The following is a 15,940-nucleotide window of genomic DNA, read 5'->3' on the forward strand; positions in this document are numbered from 1 at the left end:
ATAGCAAGTACTCAAAATGAAGAGCAGATTTGAGTACAAAAATGCAATAAAATAGAAAATAGGCCAATTGCTGTGAAGAAACAGGATAGACCAAGGATCCTGGATAGTACTCGCTGCATACTGCCCAGCAGTGGATCGGGAGCCCATACTTGGAAGGGCAGTATGGCAGCACCAACAGCCTGAGTGAATTCCACACGCCTTGATTTCTAGAGCAAATAAAGACCCAAGGTGTAAATAATTTCACTATACTTAAAAGTATAGGTCCAGTTATATACCTGCTCCTCTCTTTCCTCCTAATCTGTTCCAGCCTTTGGGGACAGACCCCAAGGTCATCGTGTAGGAGGACTGTGCCTCTGGTACCTGTTTGTTAAACTATCCCCACCCCACTGCAAAAAAAAAAAATCACCCAAACTTACATAATTTAAGCCATGGATTTGACAAGATTATGATGCAATTCTATGTAAACAGCATGGTGTGGTTCGTATTTGTTTGGTAGTGTAGTGGGATGTCTGTGATCAGTTGGCAGCTGGACTGGGGCTATTTTAAGAAGCTGACAGTGTTGGTGCTGTATAATGTTACTCTGTGGGCAGAGAGTAAGTATTTTAATCAAGGTCAGAAGGAAGGGATGATGGCAAACTGCTCATTATTTTTTGGCCTTTTTCTTTTTATTTAGACTTGCACAGTAACTCTTAGGTGAACAAATCTCTCTCTGAAAAGGACTTGAAATACTGAGCCTTTTCTAAGTGTAATTAGTTTGTGGCAATAGTTGTATTCCGTTACATTGCATTTGTATAAAGAATTAGGCTGTATAGCAGTGTTCATAGCTCTGTATTTATATCACTGTGTCAATGATCCTCTGTCATGTTTACTTCTTGTGCAGGAGTTTACGTGTTTTCTGTGACTGTTTAGCTCTACGATTGATTATGATAAATGGTCAAAGCACTGAAGAGGGTAGCAAAAGCAGAACCTGTCCTGGCACATCTGGCTAGGCATCCCTTCATAACTTGTTACATCTTTCCTTTTCCCCCTTCCTATTGCAGAGGTGGTGGCTAAGTCCACGGAAGCCCAGTGCCGAATTCTCTTTGAATGATGATGTTATAAAGGACTTTTGGGGAGAGCTGAGAGGGCAGTCTGGCAGAGAGGCTTGTAAAGGCACTGTGGGTATGGGCCATTAGCAAGGGGGGGTCTCCTTTGGCAATTGTTTGTTTTGTTTCCTTTAATTTAAATATTTATGCAACTTTTTAGTTCAAACAGCTCAAAAGTAGAATGAAATAGCTTGAGACACCTGGAGTGGAAAAATCATCATCCTACAGATTTGAATGTTGGTTATCTTCAGGTGCCTCCTAAAGAAACAAGAAAATTATCCTAAAATACAAATTCACATCTAAAAAAACTTTATTGAAAGAACTCCCGTGCCCTCTGCCGAGGGCTGCCTTCCTAGAAAATACAGCCTTAGCAGAATTATCTGGATCCTCTGAACTGATGCCTGGATTAACAGCTCAAGTAGGAGGTCATGGTGGAAATACTCTGAATTTACACCTAGAAACTGAATGACCAGAGAGGTCAATGGTATTGCAGCTTTAATATATGCTCCAGGTTTACAAAAATAGATTTAACTTGAGGATGATTGTGCAATGCCTTTTTGTAGTATAAGAATGGGACTTTTTTGACAAAGGGATGCCATGGTGTCTGTGAAAACATTTTTATTTTTCTGCAGATGAGCAAACCAGTTGTAAGAAATGTCAGTTGGAGATGCTGGCAGGAAGCTCTTCTGTTACAAGTACCTATTGGAGTAGCTGGTACTGGAAGAGATTAAAATTGTTCATCCAAGCTTTGTCTAAAACCACCCTATTATGAGACAGAAATGATGAACAGAACTATTGGGTAACTTCACAAAGTCCTGAAAATGGCATGCAGTACAGCATTGAAGGTGCAATAACATGGCTAACAGTACTATACTGAAGAAAGCCTCTCTGGTTTAGTTCAACACCAGTTAAAGAACTGGTGGTTTTTCCTCCTGAGTTTCACAGGCTCTGCAAATGGCTCAATAGCTGAACAAACCTGCCTTTCATAATAGGGAAGCTGTACAGCAGCATGCTGTTTGAAGTACTGAGAATTTAATCTTGTTACTAATTTTGACAAGTATTTCTACAATGTCTGTCAATGCATTCAACACCTTTATAGTAATACAGTTGTGGAGGGTTTTATTTATCACACGGATTTACCCTTTGGCAGTAGTGGGGGGAAGAGTGGTTGCAAAGGGGAATGTTTAATGTCTGCTTCACGTTTTTCCCTTTACCAGTACACTTGTGTATCTTTTCATTTTGTTCATACTTGCTTTTTTTTATCTCTGTTTGTTATGTTGTGTAGTCTTGTACAAATGGCTAGAAGCAGATCTCCATGGCAAGAGCTCAGATACTGCAGACAAAACCTCAGGTAAAGAGGCGTTAAGGACAAAATAATCACCAGGCCTTCTCTCTCTCTTTATTTTCTTTATTTTGATTCCCTTTGAATCAAATTAAGCGTCAGATTTTAAAAACAAAACAAAAAATCTTCAACTTTTTTCATTCTTTTACCTAATTAAAATCAATATCTGATAAATTTTAGTCTTTTTCTTGAAGCTCTCTTGGCAGATGCGCTTCCCCTCTACAACAAAATGCCACTTAGTGGTGTCAGGTATATTGGTGGAGATACAAATTGCTAGATCTTAGTGTGCTTGGTAAAGACTGAACAATATCTTGCATGAGGCTTTATTAGATGATACTTAACAAGAAATCTGACTGGGCTTAGTTATATACATTTGTGGACAAAGGGTACTGGAAGGGGCAGCTCCATCAGTTTCTGCTACAGAGATCCAAAGGTTCGTAACGCCTCAAGGAGGCATGTTTTGCAGTCTAGATTTAAATACCAATATTAGTGAAGTCCACACAGACAGACACACACACACCCCCCCCCAAAAAAAAAAAAAACCAAACCAAAAAAACAAATCATGTAGGTGTATTGATAGGGTACACAACCCACTATGGCTTTCTGCTTAAGTATGATCCATCAATTCCTTTACGTGTTGACATGCAAGAGGTAGGTTCAACCCTGCTCACCCCTCCTGCCCCCCAAAAAAGCCACCAGCATCTTACAGACAACTCAGATTTTAAAATTTTGGAATGAAAACTGTTTTGTCTACCTTGTCCTAGTCCTCCCGTTCATTTAATTTCCCTCCTCTGCTGTAAGATTATGAGAATATGTGATTAGAAATAATGCCTTTGAGTTAATGTCCTTACACACTGACTAGCCTACCGCTGCAGCTTTGGTGTCGTGGTGAGGCATGGAGGAAAAGCAGCGGAGCACCATTTCTGCACTACTTAAACTAACCGTCTTCTGAACCCGACAATTAACAGCTTAGCTGCTCCCCAGCCAAGCACTATTATTCCTGTCCCCATGTTGTTTTCTCGCTCGCACGTTGTTCATTACTTGCTTCTCGTGCAGGGTCATCCAGTTATCCAATGCTTAACAAAGTTCAGTCTGCAGGGAAGGAACATAGCTGGATGTGCCGAACATTTTTAATTAGAAATAGCTATCAAAGAGATTGTCACCATGAGGTGCGGTACTGTGCATAGTCGTGCTCCCAGTACGTTCCTCTAAAGGAATAAAAGATATTTTTATTTCTGTGGTCACAAGCATTCCTGTCTATGTTCCAGAGCTTGGAAGGAGTGACAGATATCTCACATTCCCTGCACCAGAGGGTGTGGGTGGAGGATGCCGCTGCCTATTTGGTACATGTTTTTGTATGCCTCTGTAGCTGTGATAATTAATTAAACCAGATCTGCTTAAACCTTAAGATCGCTAAATTTTTAAATATGATCACTCATATGAAAGCCATCATGACTGACAACCTCACAACTGTGACTACATTTCCCTAGTAATTTTATCCTTCGTCCAAAACACAGAAGATGCTTATTTTCTAATTTTGAGAGATATTTTAATTTTTAAATGAAATTAGCATGTTTTTTCTTGATCTAGCACCCATTTGCTTTTAATTTGAAACTAAAGATCTCTTTAAGAATGGGTGCCTTTAAGGGAAGGTACAAGTTGTTTAAAAGTACCATTACATAGGCTGTATTATCCAATTGAAATGGAACTTGAATCTGACATGTTTTACACAATTTTGAAAAATACATGAAAGATTTTTATTTTTTTTAAATATCCTGAAAGCAACGGGTGTCCATTCAAATCCAAATTTTTAATTTGCCTCTGATAGGCAGCTTAGCCTATGAGATGTAGTGTTTGCATGGATGGGTATCATGCATCAAATACAAAGTTTCTGTCTGTATTCATAGTACTGTTATCTGGCTATTAATATTTTAGACTATGGATTCAACTCGCATTTGATAATTGCTTAATTTTTAATGTGCCTTGCTAATCCTATTTTGGAAGCTAGCAAGCAAGCACCTGAATAAGCACACAATAGATTTAATGAAAATTCACTGTTTGCCTAGAATAACAGCTAAATAAATTTTATTTGCCACGTGTGACTCAACAGTTCAGAACTAACAAGGCTGAGAGTTGATAATATCAGGGACCCTTCGATCCAGATCCCTTTCCTCATGTTTGCCAAGAAGGTTTTGCTTCCTGTGGTTCTCTTCCAGCTGCTTGTCAGTGTGGAGCTGGGTGTCATGTTCCCCGTCTCTCATCTCATTTCGGTGAGAGCCAGGGTGTTTTCTGCTAGTTTGGCCAAATGATGACATTCCACCCTGACACGTGGGCTGCTTTCTGTCATATCCTTGTACTGTTTCTTTCCTAAATTACATAAATCTGAAAGCTTACCCTGCCTGGTTTCTTGGGGAAGATTTGTATGGAGGGTGCAATGTTGTGTCCTTTCGACCTAATGACCAACTGATTGATTCCAGTGTGGTTTCTTGGCTCTTCTCTTTTGTCTTGTGATCACTGATTGAGAAAATTGTATTTTGTGTGTGTGTATTTTACCTTTAATTTATTATTTTTTAAAACCATCGTAGTAGTAAAATGCAAACCCTGCAGAGGCTCTGCAAAGGTAAGTTATTTGTGCCATTTATTTTCCTGGACAAAATGAATCCAAGTTGTCAGCCTACTAGAACATTGTTGCTGCTGGTTTTGGAAAGCTGTATTTCTTAAAGAAACGCTTGTGCTTCACAAACAAAACTTCTTAGACATCTCTGACATCTAAGTGACTGTGCAAGTATTTGCAGCAGCATACAAATTATTGGTCACTTCCAAAAGCTGATTTAAACCCTGATTTTTTTCATGATTGCTATGGTTTGTTGGCAAATACGCCTTGTTCTTCTCTGCTGGTTCCAGATGCTGCCAGAGTATTGCCGGTCAAGATGCGGGGGTGGTTTACAGGGAAAATGAGGCAGGACACAAGTTCTCAAACCTGGTCCTCAAACCAGGACACAAAGGATGTTCAATAACAAGAACAGTCAAAAATCAAGGCTTTCCCTGCTCTTATATCCCCAGTGATGTAATTTTTGGTCTAACCTGAAAGTAAGTACAGCTTTACCTGGTGGGGTTAGCAACTGAGCCACCAAACTAAGAGAGGAGGATCTTTTCCTGTAGAGAAGCTTTCCAGGATTACTTCCCAAATCCCTTTGAGCAGTCTGATGGGCTTCCAGCGTCTGCCAGTGCCGCTGTAAGTCCAGAGGATGGGTTAAATGCAAGGCAGCACCCAGCACTGTGCGACAGCCTGCCCTCTTTGCTCCACCACAAGCTTAGTATCTGCTGCCAGAACAGATAGGTAAAGCTACCGGGCATGTAACCCTCCGCTTCTGGGCACACACAGAAGTTATTTAGGTGAAAGCTGGGCTGTTTGTTGTCCCATGCAATCTAAACACGCAGAGCCACGTCCTCTGAGATGCCACATGTTGTAGGTGTGGTGCTCCCGAGCATGGCCGGTGTACAGGGCAAAGCCTGCCCCAATTTCTTGTCGATAAGGGAGCACAGACATTAGAAACAGTAAATGACGTGATTAATGTGCATAGCTGCTGGACTCCCATGTACTGTTACGTGCTAATACCAGATTGACTAATCAATTTAGTTGTTGACTGTCACCACTGTAGGCTATTTTTCAAGCAAAAGGTGTTTTTACAACATCCGTGGAGTGTCGATTGGAAAACTGGCCCCCAAAGAACCTGCAAGTGGCTCCACTGGTGAAATGCAGAGGTGATGTTGTGCCTCTGAACCACACAAATTACCCAACTAGCATCCATCAAGTTACAGTAATGTTGGGTTTTGTCATGAAAAAGGAAACCTTTAAAGAAATTTGGATACCAGCAATCACTTGCTGTTAGTGATGGAGAACATCCAGATGCTCTTCAAACTATTAGAAGCAACCAAATTTAGCGTCACATGTCTGCCTTTCTGCTAATTCACAGTTGTAAGTTAAGCTCTGTCAGATGTGAGAAAGATTGAAGATCTAATTAAGAAATAGCCTCATTTATCTGATTACGTAAGCACATTAATTACTGTTGAATAATAAGAATTAAAAATGTTGCCAAGTACATTTAAATGTATACCTGAAGAGAGAATTTTTGCTGGCTTTGCTTGTTGGGATTTTTGTGAAACTTTAGGAATCACTGGATGACATTGTATCTTTATTTCTAATGCCTCTGCAAAGACCTTCTGGACAAAAATAAGAGGTTATTCTGCTGACAAGTTTTATACTAGAGTGATGGTCCCTGGTTTTGTGTACTTCAGTCTGAGCCTCGTAAGTGAGCATGGAGGGGATCTTTATAGAGCTTGTGCTCTGGGCTGCCATGGCAGCTAGTAGCAAGTCTGGTCCAACTTGGCGGATGTGATGAGCTACTCAGCTAAACCCTAACATGCCTTTTAATTTGATCCATTTTAGCTGATACCTTCAGTTTTCTTTATTTCTATGATGCATCCACTTTTGCTGGATTTCTGGTTTGCCTTGAGCGATTCCAGAAGCAGTCTGGGTTCCTCTGCCAGAGCTCTTCACATCTTACCATTACCATTTATTCCTGCCCCAGGAAATATGGCTGCAGCATTGCATCGTCTCGGACCTTTTCTCCTCTCAAGCACAAAATATCCTCGTAGAAGCTTGTTTGCTTTTTGTCCCCCCTGGTTATCCACCAAAATCAAGTGAGACAGACATAGTGCTAGAAAAAAATAATGCTGCCATGTTTTTAAATCCTGTGTTAAAAAAATGAGCCATTGTACAAAAGTAGCTGTATCCTTAAAATCTCAGAGATCTCTTAGGAAGGAAGAGATTTTAAAACCCATTCTCTGAATGCATTTGAAAGTGAGTGCTGTGGGAAGAACTGGTTAGCTCTCCTCCACCTGGTTCCCCACCTCACTTGGGGCAGCGGCTCTTTCAGCAGGGCAGGGTGCTGTCTCAGCACAGCTGACCCTCACATCTCGAGGAACTTCTGCCTACCTACACGCATCCTCACAGAGAGGAGCTATGGCATGAGCCTCTGCTTACCCTTCCCGACCAAGCGGGCGGCTCACTGTGGTGTGAGAAATGCCTGACCTTCACCTCCTCTTCCTTCTGCCCTCTACATTGAAGACGTATTAAGGGTTTCATACAGCAAATGGTTTTCAACCCTCCTAAAACTTTGCCTGGGTAATTTTTACCTTGTGAATTGTCACTGTGTTTTTCTCTGTTATCTTACGTTCCCCACAATGATCTGCAGACCCTAAGCTCTGCTAGGCAAAGGCTGAGAAGCTGTGCCTTCAAGTATCAGTTTGTAGAGAAATTTCCTTGGATTAATTCACTCTGAGCCAAATGATTGTGTAGGCTGTGCTTCACGAGGCGCAAAGGGCATGTGCCAAACGGCTGTGGTCTCAGAAACCTTCAGGGGACTGCTGACCTATGAATTTTGCAACATCACTCAGAGGCTGCTAGCGGTGCAAAGGTTGAATTGTCATATGTAACTCAGCAAGCACAAATTATACTCCCATAGTCCACGTTGCCTTCAGAGAGGGGTTAGTGAGGACACTGACTCATAGTTTGCCTTTTCTGCAGGAATGGTGGATTGCCTTTAGAGCTTGCCAAGCGACTAATATTTTTTGCATCCAAAGTAACCTCCCATTAAAAACACTAATGGAATATTGGTTCTGTCTTTAAGTATAAAGAGAAATTTTTTTTTTAAAGAGAAGAAATCCAATTCTAGTTCAGTAACATATTTTAAAAAGTATCTAGGTAACACTAAGAAGTCCAGAAGGGAGCCTTTGAGTGCAAAGTAAGGTTTGGTGGAAAACATGTACCATTGTGAACTTAAGGTTTTCAACCCATTCATCTCTTTCAGGAAGGAACTGAACAGGAGAGACCCACTTGTAGTCTTTAAAGCAAGAAGCCTTAAATTAATAACCTGATATCTGAGAAAAGTGTAGTAGATGGTAATATAATCAAGAGATTTTAAGAACTTCTTATTTTAAGTACTGTGTTGCAAACTGAAAGCTATCCAATGGTGGAAACTCCATTAACAATATCACTGTGAAATACACTATTTGTATGCTGATAACTGGATGCATTTCTGCTTGAAGTCTAATTTCAGTCTTCCTCTTTGCACTTGCTGGATTCTTTGTGTGGAAAAAGTCTGTCCTTGACACTTGATGTAAAAAAAAAAAAAAAAAAAGTTTAATCTTCACACAGGATCTGTGATATAAAAGACATCTATAATGAATCCTTGAATAATTTATAATAGCTGAGAGGTACTTATACATTTTATTGACTGCAAGACAGTTTCTAACAAACTTGAGGGAAAGTGCTCTTTCGGTGTCTAAGTAAACTCATCTGTAGATATTCAAGCTATAGGGAAAGGTGGAGAATTCAGTTGATTGCAGGGTCTTTTTCTGTAAAACTCCAGCAGTAAATTTTCTCTTAACAATAAAATTCCACGCAGTATATACTAAGCTGGAAGCTGTATGGCAACTGGAGTAAGAGTTTTGTGGGAAGGAGGGTAAGATCAGACTGAATGTGTATCTCTTCTGTTTCTCTTTTAAAAGTAGTGCATCTGTTGGGAATGAAAATGCCCTTCAGATTTCACAAAAAAAACCCCAAACAACAGGGTGACAGAAAGCTGCCCAGGCCAGCTCTCTCTGAAGCCTCACTGCTGTGACAAGTCATTATTTCTTCATTTGTTGCAGGAGAGAATTTCGACCAGAGTCCCTTAAGAAGAACCTTCAAGTCCAAAGTTTTGGCCCATTATCCTCAGAACATCGAGTGGAACCCCTTTGACCAGGATGCCGTCAACATGGTAGGTAGAGAAACTCTCTTCTCAAGCTGTTTCCTGACAACTTCAGCTCCCATGTCGTTCTTGGGTTGTCCACAACTATCCCTTGTGATGTGATGAACAGGCACTTCTGCTGGGACTAAGAGCACCCACTGGTTGAAAAGCTGTGGAGGAAAAGGTAACATGAAAATGCAGAATATTTTCAGGCACGACAAAAGTAAAATGCTGTGTTTCCCTTGTTAGTTTTAGTTGAATCTACTGCATGATGGAACAAGTCTAACCACCAACTCAGTGACTGGGTGAGAAGGGGTGTAGTCACCCAGCGTGCACATCCACAGGTGGGAAGGAGGTGAAACAAGGAATTAAGATACTAATATCTGTGTGAAATTTTTGAGTACAAAAAACCTTGGTGCTGCATATAGCAAGGGAGAAAGGAATCTTTACAGAGAAGCTGAAAGTTACCTAAACCACAGCTTTTGTTGGACAGTCCCTTTGAGAGCACCTCTGCACTAATGCATCTTCTGCACATCTCTTTCCTCTCAGCTAAATTTGCCATGAGTTTGTGTGGCTAAATGCTATGATCAGGGGAGGGAGGAGAAAACAGTTTCTGGAATTTTGTATGGGTGCAGTGACAACTGAAAGACCATGGTCCAGTGGAAATTTTCCCAAAGCGTTGGTATTCAAAGGATGTTTCCAAAATCACCAAAGCACTTGTTAAGAACAAGTCCTGACAAAGACAACAGATTTCTGGTATTTGGGGTAAACTTCCCAGTTATTCATTTTATAACTTAAAAATAAACAGTTGTAATAATAATATTAAACAATATTACCAATTCCAGCTGTTTTGAAAAATGTGCATTGGGTCTAACTCAAAATTGGAAAATTAGTGAACCCCTTCCCACCAGTCTAGTTTAGATGTGCTTAGCATTTGAGAAGGGTAGGACTACATACTAGCTGCTGCAAAATAGAACCAACCTCACTCTATGGTGCAGGTATGAAGTCAAGAGAATCTCCTGGCCCTCATCCAGAAGATGGAGAAATGGGGAACACATAAAACTCACAATAACATGGCTTTTGCAAATGCAAAAATGCACCTGGAACTCTTCTACCATCATGAAGATGTAGAAATCTGAAGTTCATCTCAATTTCCACTGAATTTTATTTAGCATCGTGCCAAATATTTAACATGAAAGCACAGGAGCTGGAAGTAGCAGCGACACAGAGAACTGATACTGTGGCCCTGCACATAGATGGAAAGGCAGAGATGAACCTGATCGCTCCCTCTGCCTGCTGGCAGCTGGGGGTTTCTGTCCTCTGCTTCCAAGTGTTCACTGGTGGAGACGGCGCAGTGTTTGTGCAGGTCTTCACATCCCTTTGCTTATACAGAAGGTGTGAAGGACTCAGAACGATGCTTCATCAGCACAGTTAAGATGGTAATAACTCAACTACCGAGGCTATGTATGCCTTTTAGTTCTGCCTTTGAATTGGGCGTGTTCAGAGGAGGAGTAGTGGGGGGTGTGGAGGAGGAATATGGCAGCAAAGGTAACAGCTGGAATTGCTGCATTATTTGTCTCTCACATTACAGTTGAAAATGTCTGGTATTCAAGAAGTGCGATCATATTATCGGACAAAAATGGAATACTAAAACCAGCAAGAGACCTATTAAAATAAAATAATTGAACTGAACTGCATTCAGCTGAAATCAAACAGCTGAAGAACACATCTTTCATTTCAATGTGTCTTAGAGGAAAAAAAAAAAGCATTTACTAACAGCAGCAGTATTTAATGGTCTTTTAAATCATCTTTTGGAAAACTTCTTTATTGTTTTGATCTGAAACATCATTTAAAGTAATATCCACCTCCACAGAATCCCTTGAGGCAATTATTGGCCTTTCTGATCTTGCCTTGCTGTATTAGTTCTGCCTATGTGTTTGCTTTATGTGAGCTTCCAGAAGCAATTTTCCTCAGAGAAGAAAATGCATAAATCCTTGAAGGTTAACTTGTGAGAACTCTGGCTTTGCTGGATGCCTAAAGAATTTCAATTGCCTTCTGAAACCATCCTGTCGCTTTAAAAATAACCCCCTGAAGTCCCATGCAGTCACTCTGCCTACAAGTCATGTTTTCTCTTCCTTTCGAAGTATATATCAAAGTATAGAGTTCTCTTTAATAGGGAAGTATTTCTTTCCCCCCACTGCTTTTTGTGATTATCCCTGCCTGATGTCACATACTTTCTTCTGTGGCCATTCTGCAAGTAATGTGTTGTACCAAACTGAAGTTCTCAGTAGAGAGACAAGTGGAATTTTTAGGAAATAAACCTCCTATTTTAGCCCCCTGGTTCCTCAAGGTATATAAATCTTTGCCTGTACTTCTGAAGTCCAAGGACACATTGTCTGTTTAACATGTCATGTACTGAAATAAAAGAATTAAAGGTTCCCCAGTGTAATTTGAAGAAGCAGGCTTTAATACAAACAAAAGCATCTTTCTCTCCACCCCCTCACCCACGGCACAATTTGAGTGTGGAGCGTGCTGCCGCAGCGTGCCGTGAACACGAAAAACACACAGGGGCTTGAAAAGTGAAATAGAGGATCTAATGGAGAAGAAGTGAACCGGCGCTGATGGGCAGCGGGGACCTTGGGTTCAGAAATACCTGCAGCTGATGATGGCTGGAAGGAGGGAGGGATTACAGCGTGTGCGTGTGTCCTGCCTCTGTGTTTAGGAAAGGGGTATCTCCTACTCATTACTTCCAGAAATGCAGGATGGATTAGTTGGTATCTATCTTTGTGCAGCTTCCTTTTGTTTTTCCAAACCGTGTTGATTACAAGCCTTATTGCAAGTAGTATTTAATTCCACATTTTTCTGCTGATAGGTATGTTTAAATATAAATAGTAAAGTGCTCTGAAAGCCAAAATCCTGTCCTTTGGTCAGTAATCTTGCAGTTTTCTGCGTTTGTACGCAGATGCAGTAAAGGTGGCTGACTTCTTTCCCACCGTTAGTCAGCCAGCTTCACCAGCAGGCAAAGCTTTCACCCTCAATAGCATGTCCCAAGCTGCTCTTCCCCAACGCTCTTCTGTGGCACGTGTGACAAACACGGACGAGATAGGAAGTGATTGATGTCCAAGGCACTAAGATGAAAGTTTTTATGCCTTACCTGCAAATTTGAAGCTTTCTGTATTACTGGAAAATGAGCGCGGGCCCTTCCTTTTGATCTTAGCTTCTTAAGTGACTCTTGGTTGTTCTTCCCAGCCTCAGTGCTTTCCCGTGTTCTTTCTCTCTCTGCCTTGTCCTGTGTCTTCTTGTAGGTCTGATGACAGTGGCAGTCTCTGTGTCAGAGTTTGCAGCCAGGGTCTTAAGATGTCGATATTCTGCATATGCCGGGCTGTGGCTGTGTGCTGGTTTTGCCTGGGGTAGAGTTAATTTTTGCCATAGCAGCTAGTATGGGGCTATGGTTTTGATTTGCGCTAGAAACAGTGTTGATAATCCAGGGATATTTTAGTTATTACTGAGCAGTGCTTACACAGGGTCACGGCCTTTTCTGCTCCTCTCACCACCCCACCAGCGAGTAGGCCGGGGGTGCACAAAAAGTTGGGAGGGGACACAGCCGGGACAGCTGACCCCAACTGACCAAAGGGGTATTCCATACCATATGACACCACGTTCAGCATATAAAGCTGGAGGAAGAAGGAAAGGGGGGACTTTTGGAGTTTGTCTTCCCAAGTAATGGTTACCTGTGATGTAGCCCTGCTTTCCTGGAGATGGCTGAGCGGCTGTGAGCCCATGGGAAGCAGTGAATGAATTCCTTGTTTTGCTTCGCTTGTGTGCGCAGCTCTTGCTCTGCCTCTTAAACTGTCTTTATCTCAACCCATGAGTTTTTTCACTTTTACTCTTTTGATTCTCTCCCCCATCCCGCCATGAGGGGAGGGTGAGTGAGCGGCTGCATGGTGCTTAGCTGCCGGCTGTGGTTAGACCACGACAGGCTGAAACTTAATAGATTGGTGTCCCTTTGTGTATGTATATGCAGTATATAAAGGATGCTGGAATAATTAAGACTTGGAGGAAATTTATTTAATAAAGCTTTCTGAAACTGTCTCAGCTGGTCTGATTTTTCTTGATGCTTATCTGTCCTCGATTGTACCAGTACATATAATTTGCTTATCCAGGTATTCTTCTGTAAAGTGAAGAAAATATAATCTTTGATAATGTTGAAATTAAAACCTGTGATTTTGGCCTGATTGGATTTGATAAAGTTATAGATGCCATTGAATGCACACATTCTAGAAATAAATTTTTATTAAGTAAGCCTGCCAAAAATGAGGTTAAGAGATACTTATTGTATAGAATAAATTTAAATAAAGTGTGAAACAAGGATTTTTTACTACTTTTTTATTGGAGAAGCCTTAACCATGGCACTGCTGTTAATGCCTCAATAAAACCTAAAAACCTTTTGAATGAAAATGAGGCTGCTGTTCAAAAATGGTTCAAGCTGCAATTTCATGGTTTATGTCAGCAAAGCCCATCAATTGAATTCAATTCTTCTACCAGCTCCAGGCTACTTATTTCCCTATACATAACCTTTTAGAGGAATACATAAAAGCAGTCCTCTATAACTTAGGGGCTTGCTAGTATGTTGTGAAGTGAGTCTGGACCACTTGCCTAAATCCCAGCTGGGCTGGTAGCAGCTTTATCAGGCTGTCGAATGGTCTCTGCAAGGTGCACTGGTGAAGTTCAGGATAGGATGTGCCTGAAAATTTATCATTATTTCTCTTGACCCCTTCAACCATCAGAAGAATTTATTCCTGGTCGAGGTGAGGCATTAGGGGATGCACTCAGTCATGTGTAAGTTCACATCCCTTGGGAAAGTTGGCATCTTGTGTTGCCTTTCGGAACAGCAGGAGCACTTTGAAGGGTCTCCCTCTCTTCTTTCCTTTTATTTCTTCAGAAGGAAGCTTTAGTTCTTCATTTATAAACATACCAATTTAGCTAGAACATAAGGAGTTTCATGCTGATGCACATGCAAAGAAGTTTTGCTGTATGTTTGTTATTTTGTATTCGATGGCTGATAGAATTCCTGAGGAATGCCTGGAAAAATGCCTCAAGTTATCACTAGGGTTATGTTTCAGAGAAACACCCAGTGTAATAGAATCACTGCAAAAGATTTTGCTGCGTGGTAAATCAAAAATGAGGCTTTTGTGGATTTGGGGTGTTTCCTCCCCCCACCTCCTTTCTTCTTCCAATGTAAGCTATTTTGTAGCACTTAAGGAAGAAAGTAAATGTAATAGCTGTCAGTCAATTGTTTTGCTTTCTTTTAAGAAAATTAGGGAAGATCAAAGAATTTCAAGAAATCTGTAATTTTAATTCAGTGGTATAAGATGCTCCCTTGGCACTCTGATTTTAATGTACTGTGGGAACAATATATGCAAATAAGAACAAAAGTGGATTCCTTTATATGATGCTTAAGTAAATGAGACAAATGCTCTTCAGTAGTGAAAATAATTTTACAAAGTAATGAAAATAATTCATAATGACTTAATAGATGGGTGATTTTGGAGGATGTTTTTCTTTCTCCGGTCATGCCTATCACTTCTTTTAAGTAGCATCAGTTTAAGGCTGTTCTTGGACTGCTTCTCAAGGGGATTATGTTTAACAATAAAGGCCATGTTATGATGCAGTGGAAAAAAAGAATGGGCCTGTAAAGCAAAAGTAACAAAATAAAGTTGTAGCTTAGATAACTATATCTATTTCTTTTCTCTTTTTTTCAGCTGTGTATGCCCAAAGGGCTGTCTTTCAGGACGCAGGCAGATAACAGAGATCCACAGCTCCATTCATTCATCATCACCAGAGAAGATGGCTCTCGTACATACGGGTTTGTGCTCACATTCTATGAGGAGGTCACGAGCAAGCAGATCTGCACAGCCATGCAAACACTCTACCAGATGCACAACGCAGAGCAATACAGCAGCGTCTGCGCCTCCTCCTCGTGCAGCATGGACTCGCTGGCCAGCAGCATCGACGAGGGCGATGCCACTTCCCTCGCTAAGCTCCAGCGGTACAACTCCTACGACATCAGCAGAGACACGCTGTACGTCTCCAAATGCATATGCCTCATCACCCCTCTGCCCTTCATGCAAGCCTGCAAGAAGTTCCTGATCCAGCTCTATAAGGCAGTGACCTCCCAGCAGCCACCACCTCTGCCCCTGGAGAGCTACATCCACAACATCCTCTACGAGGTGCCCCTGCCACCCCCGGGGAGGTCGCTGAAGTTTTATGGGGTTTACGAGCCCATCATTTGCCAGAGACCTGGTCCCAACGAGCTGCCGCTCTCTGACTACCCACTGCGGGAGGTCTTCGAGCTGCTGGGCCTGGAGAACCTAGTCCAGGTTTTCACCTGCGTTCTTCTGGAGATGCAGATCCTTCTGTACTCACAAGGTGGGCACTCGTCCGGTGGTGCATGTTGGGGTCTGTTCCCAGTGGGCAGTTCCTGGGCAGCTGCAGCCACAGGAGCTAATGTAAAGCTGTTGATTTTCAGTGGATTTGTGAAAAGTGAGAATGTAATGAAAAAATGTGAGAGAAATGAGTCTGTCCTAATGAAAGCACTAAATAATTGTTTCCTCCAGGCATTCTAGGTGCTGCTTGTTTAATTATGCATTGTATTTGTCACTTGTGACAGCTGGCAATAGAATTCACTTATTATCCTTACATTGCCCTTGATCATGCTG

General features: G+C 41.4%; 1 protein-coding gene across 1 annotated transcript in view; it reads left to right on the plus strand.

Moving 5' to 3' along the window:
- Positions 1-505: 505 nt before the first annotated feature.
- DENND5B (DENN/MADD domain containing 5B) overlaps positions 506-15,940 on the plus strand; it is a 70,218-nt gene continuing 54,783 nt past the window's right edge. Inside the window, exons 1-4 of the mRNA XM_009883637.1 lie at positions 506-593; positions 2,371-2,436; positions 9,118-9,251; positions 14,984-15,650. Of these exons, the coding sequence (XP_009881939.1) occupies positions 506-593; positions 2,371-2,436; positions 9,118-9,251; positions 14,984-15,650 (955 nt within the window). The remainder of the gene's footprint in view (positions 594-2,370; positions 2,437-9,117; positions 9,252-14,983; positions 15,651-15,940) is intronic.

This window comes from Charadrius vociferus, unplaced genomic scaffold (assembly GCF_000708025.1).
Source record: "Charadrius vociferus isolate BGI_N301 unplaced genomic scaffold, ASM70802v2 scaffold304, whole genome shotgun sequence".
In the NCBI taxonomy this organism is placed as follows: Eukaryota; Metazoa; Chordata; class Aves; order Charadriiformes; family Charadriidae; genus Charadrius; species Charadrius vociferus.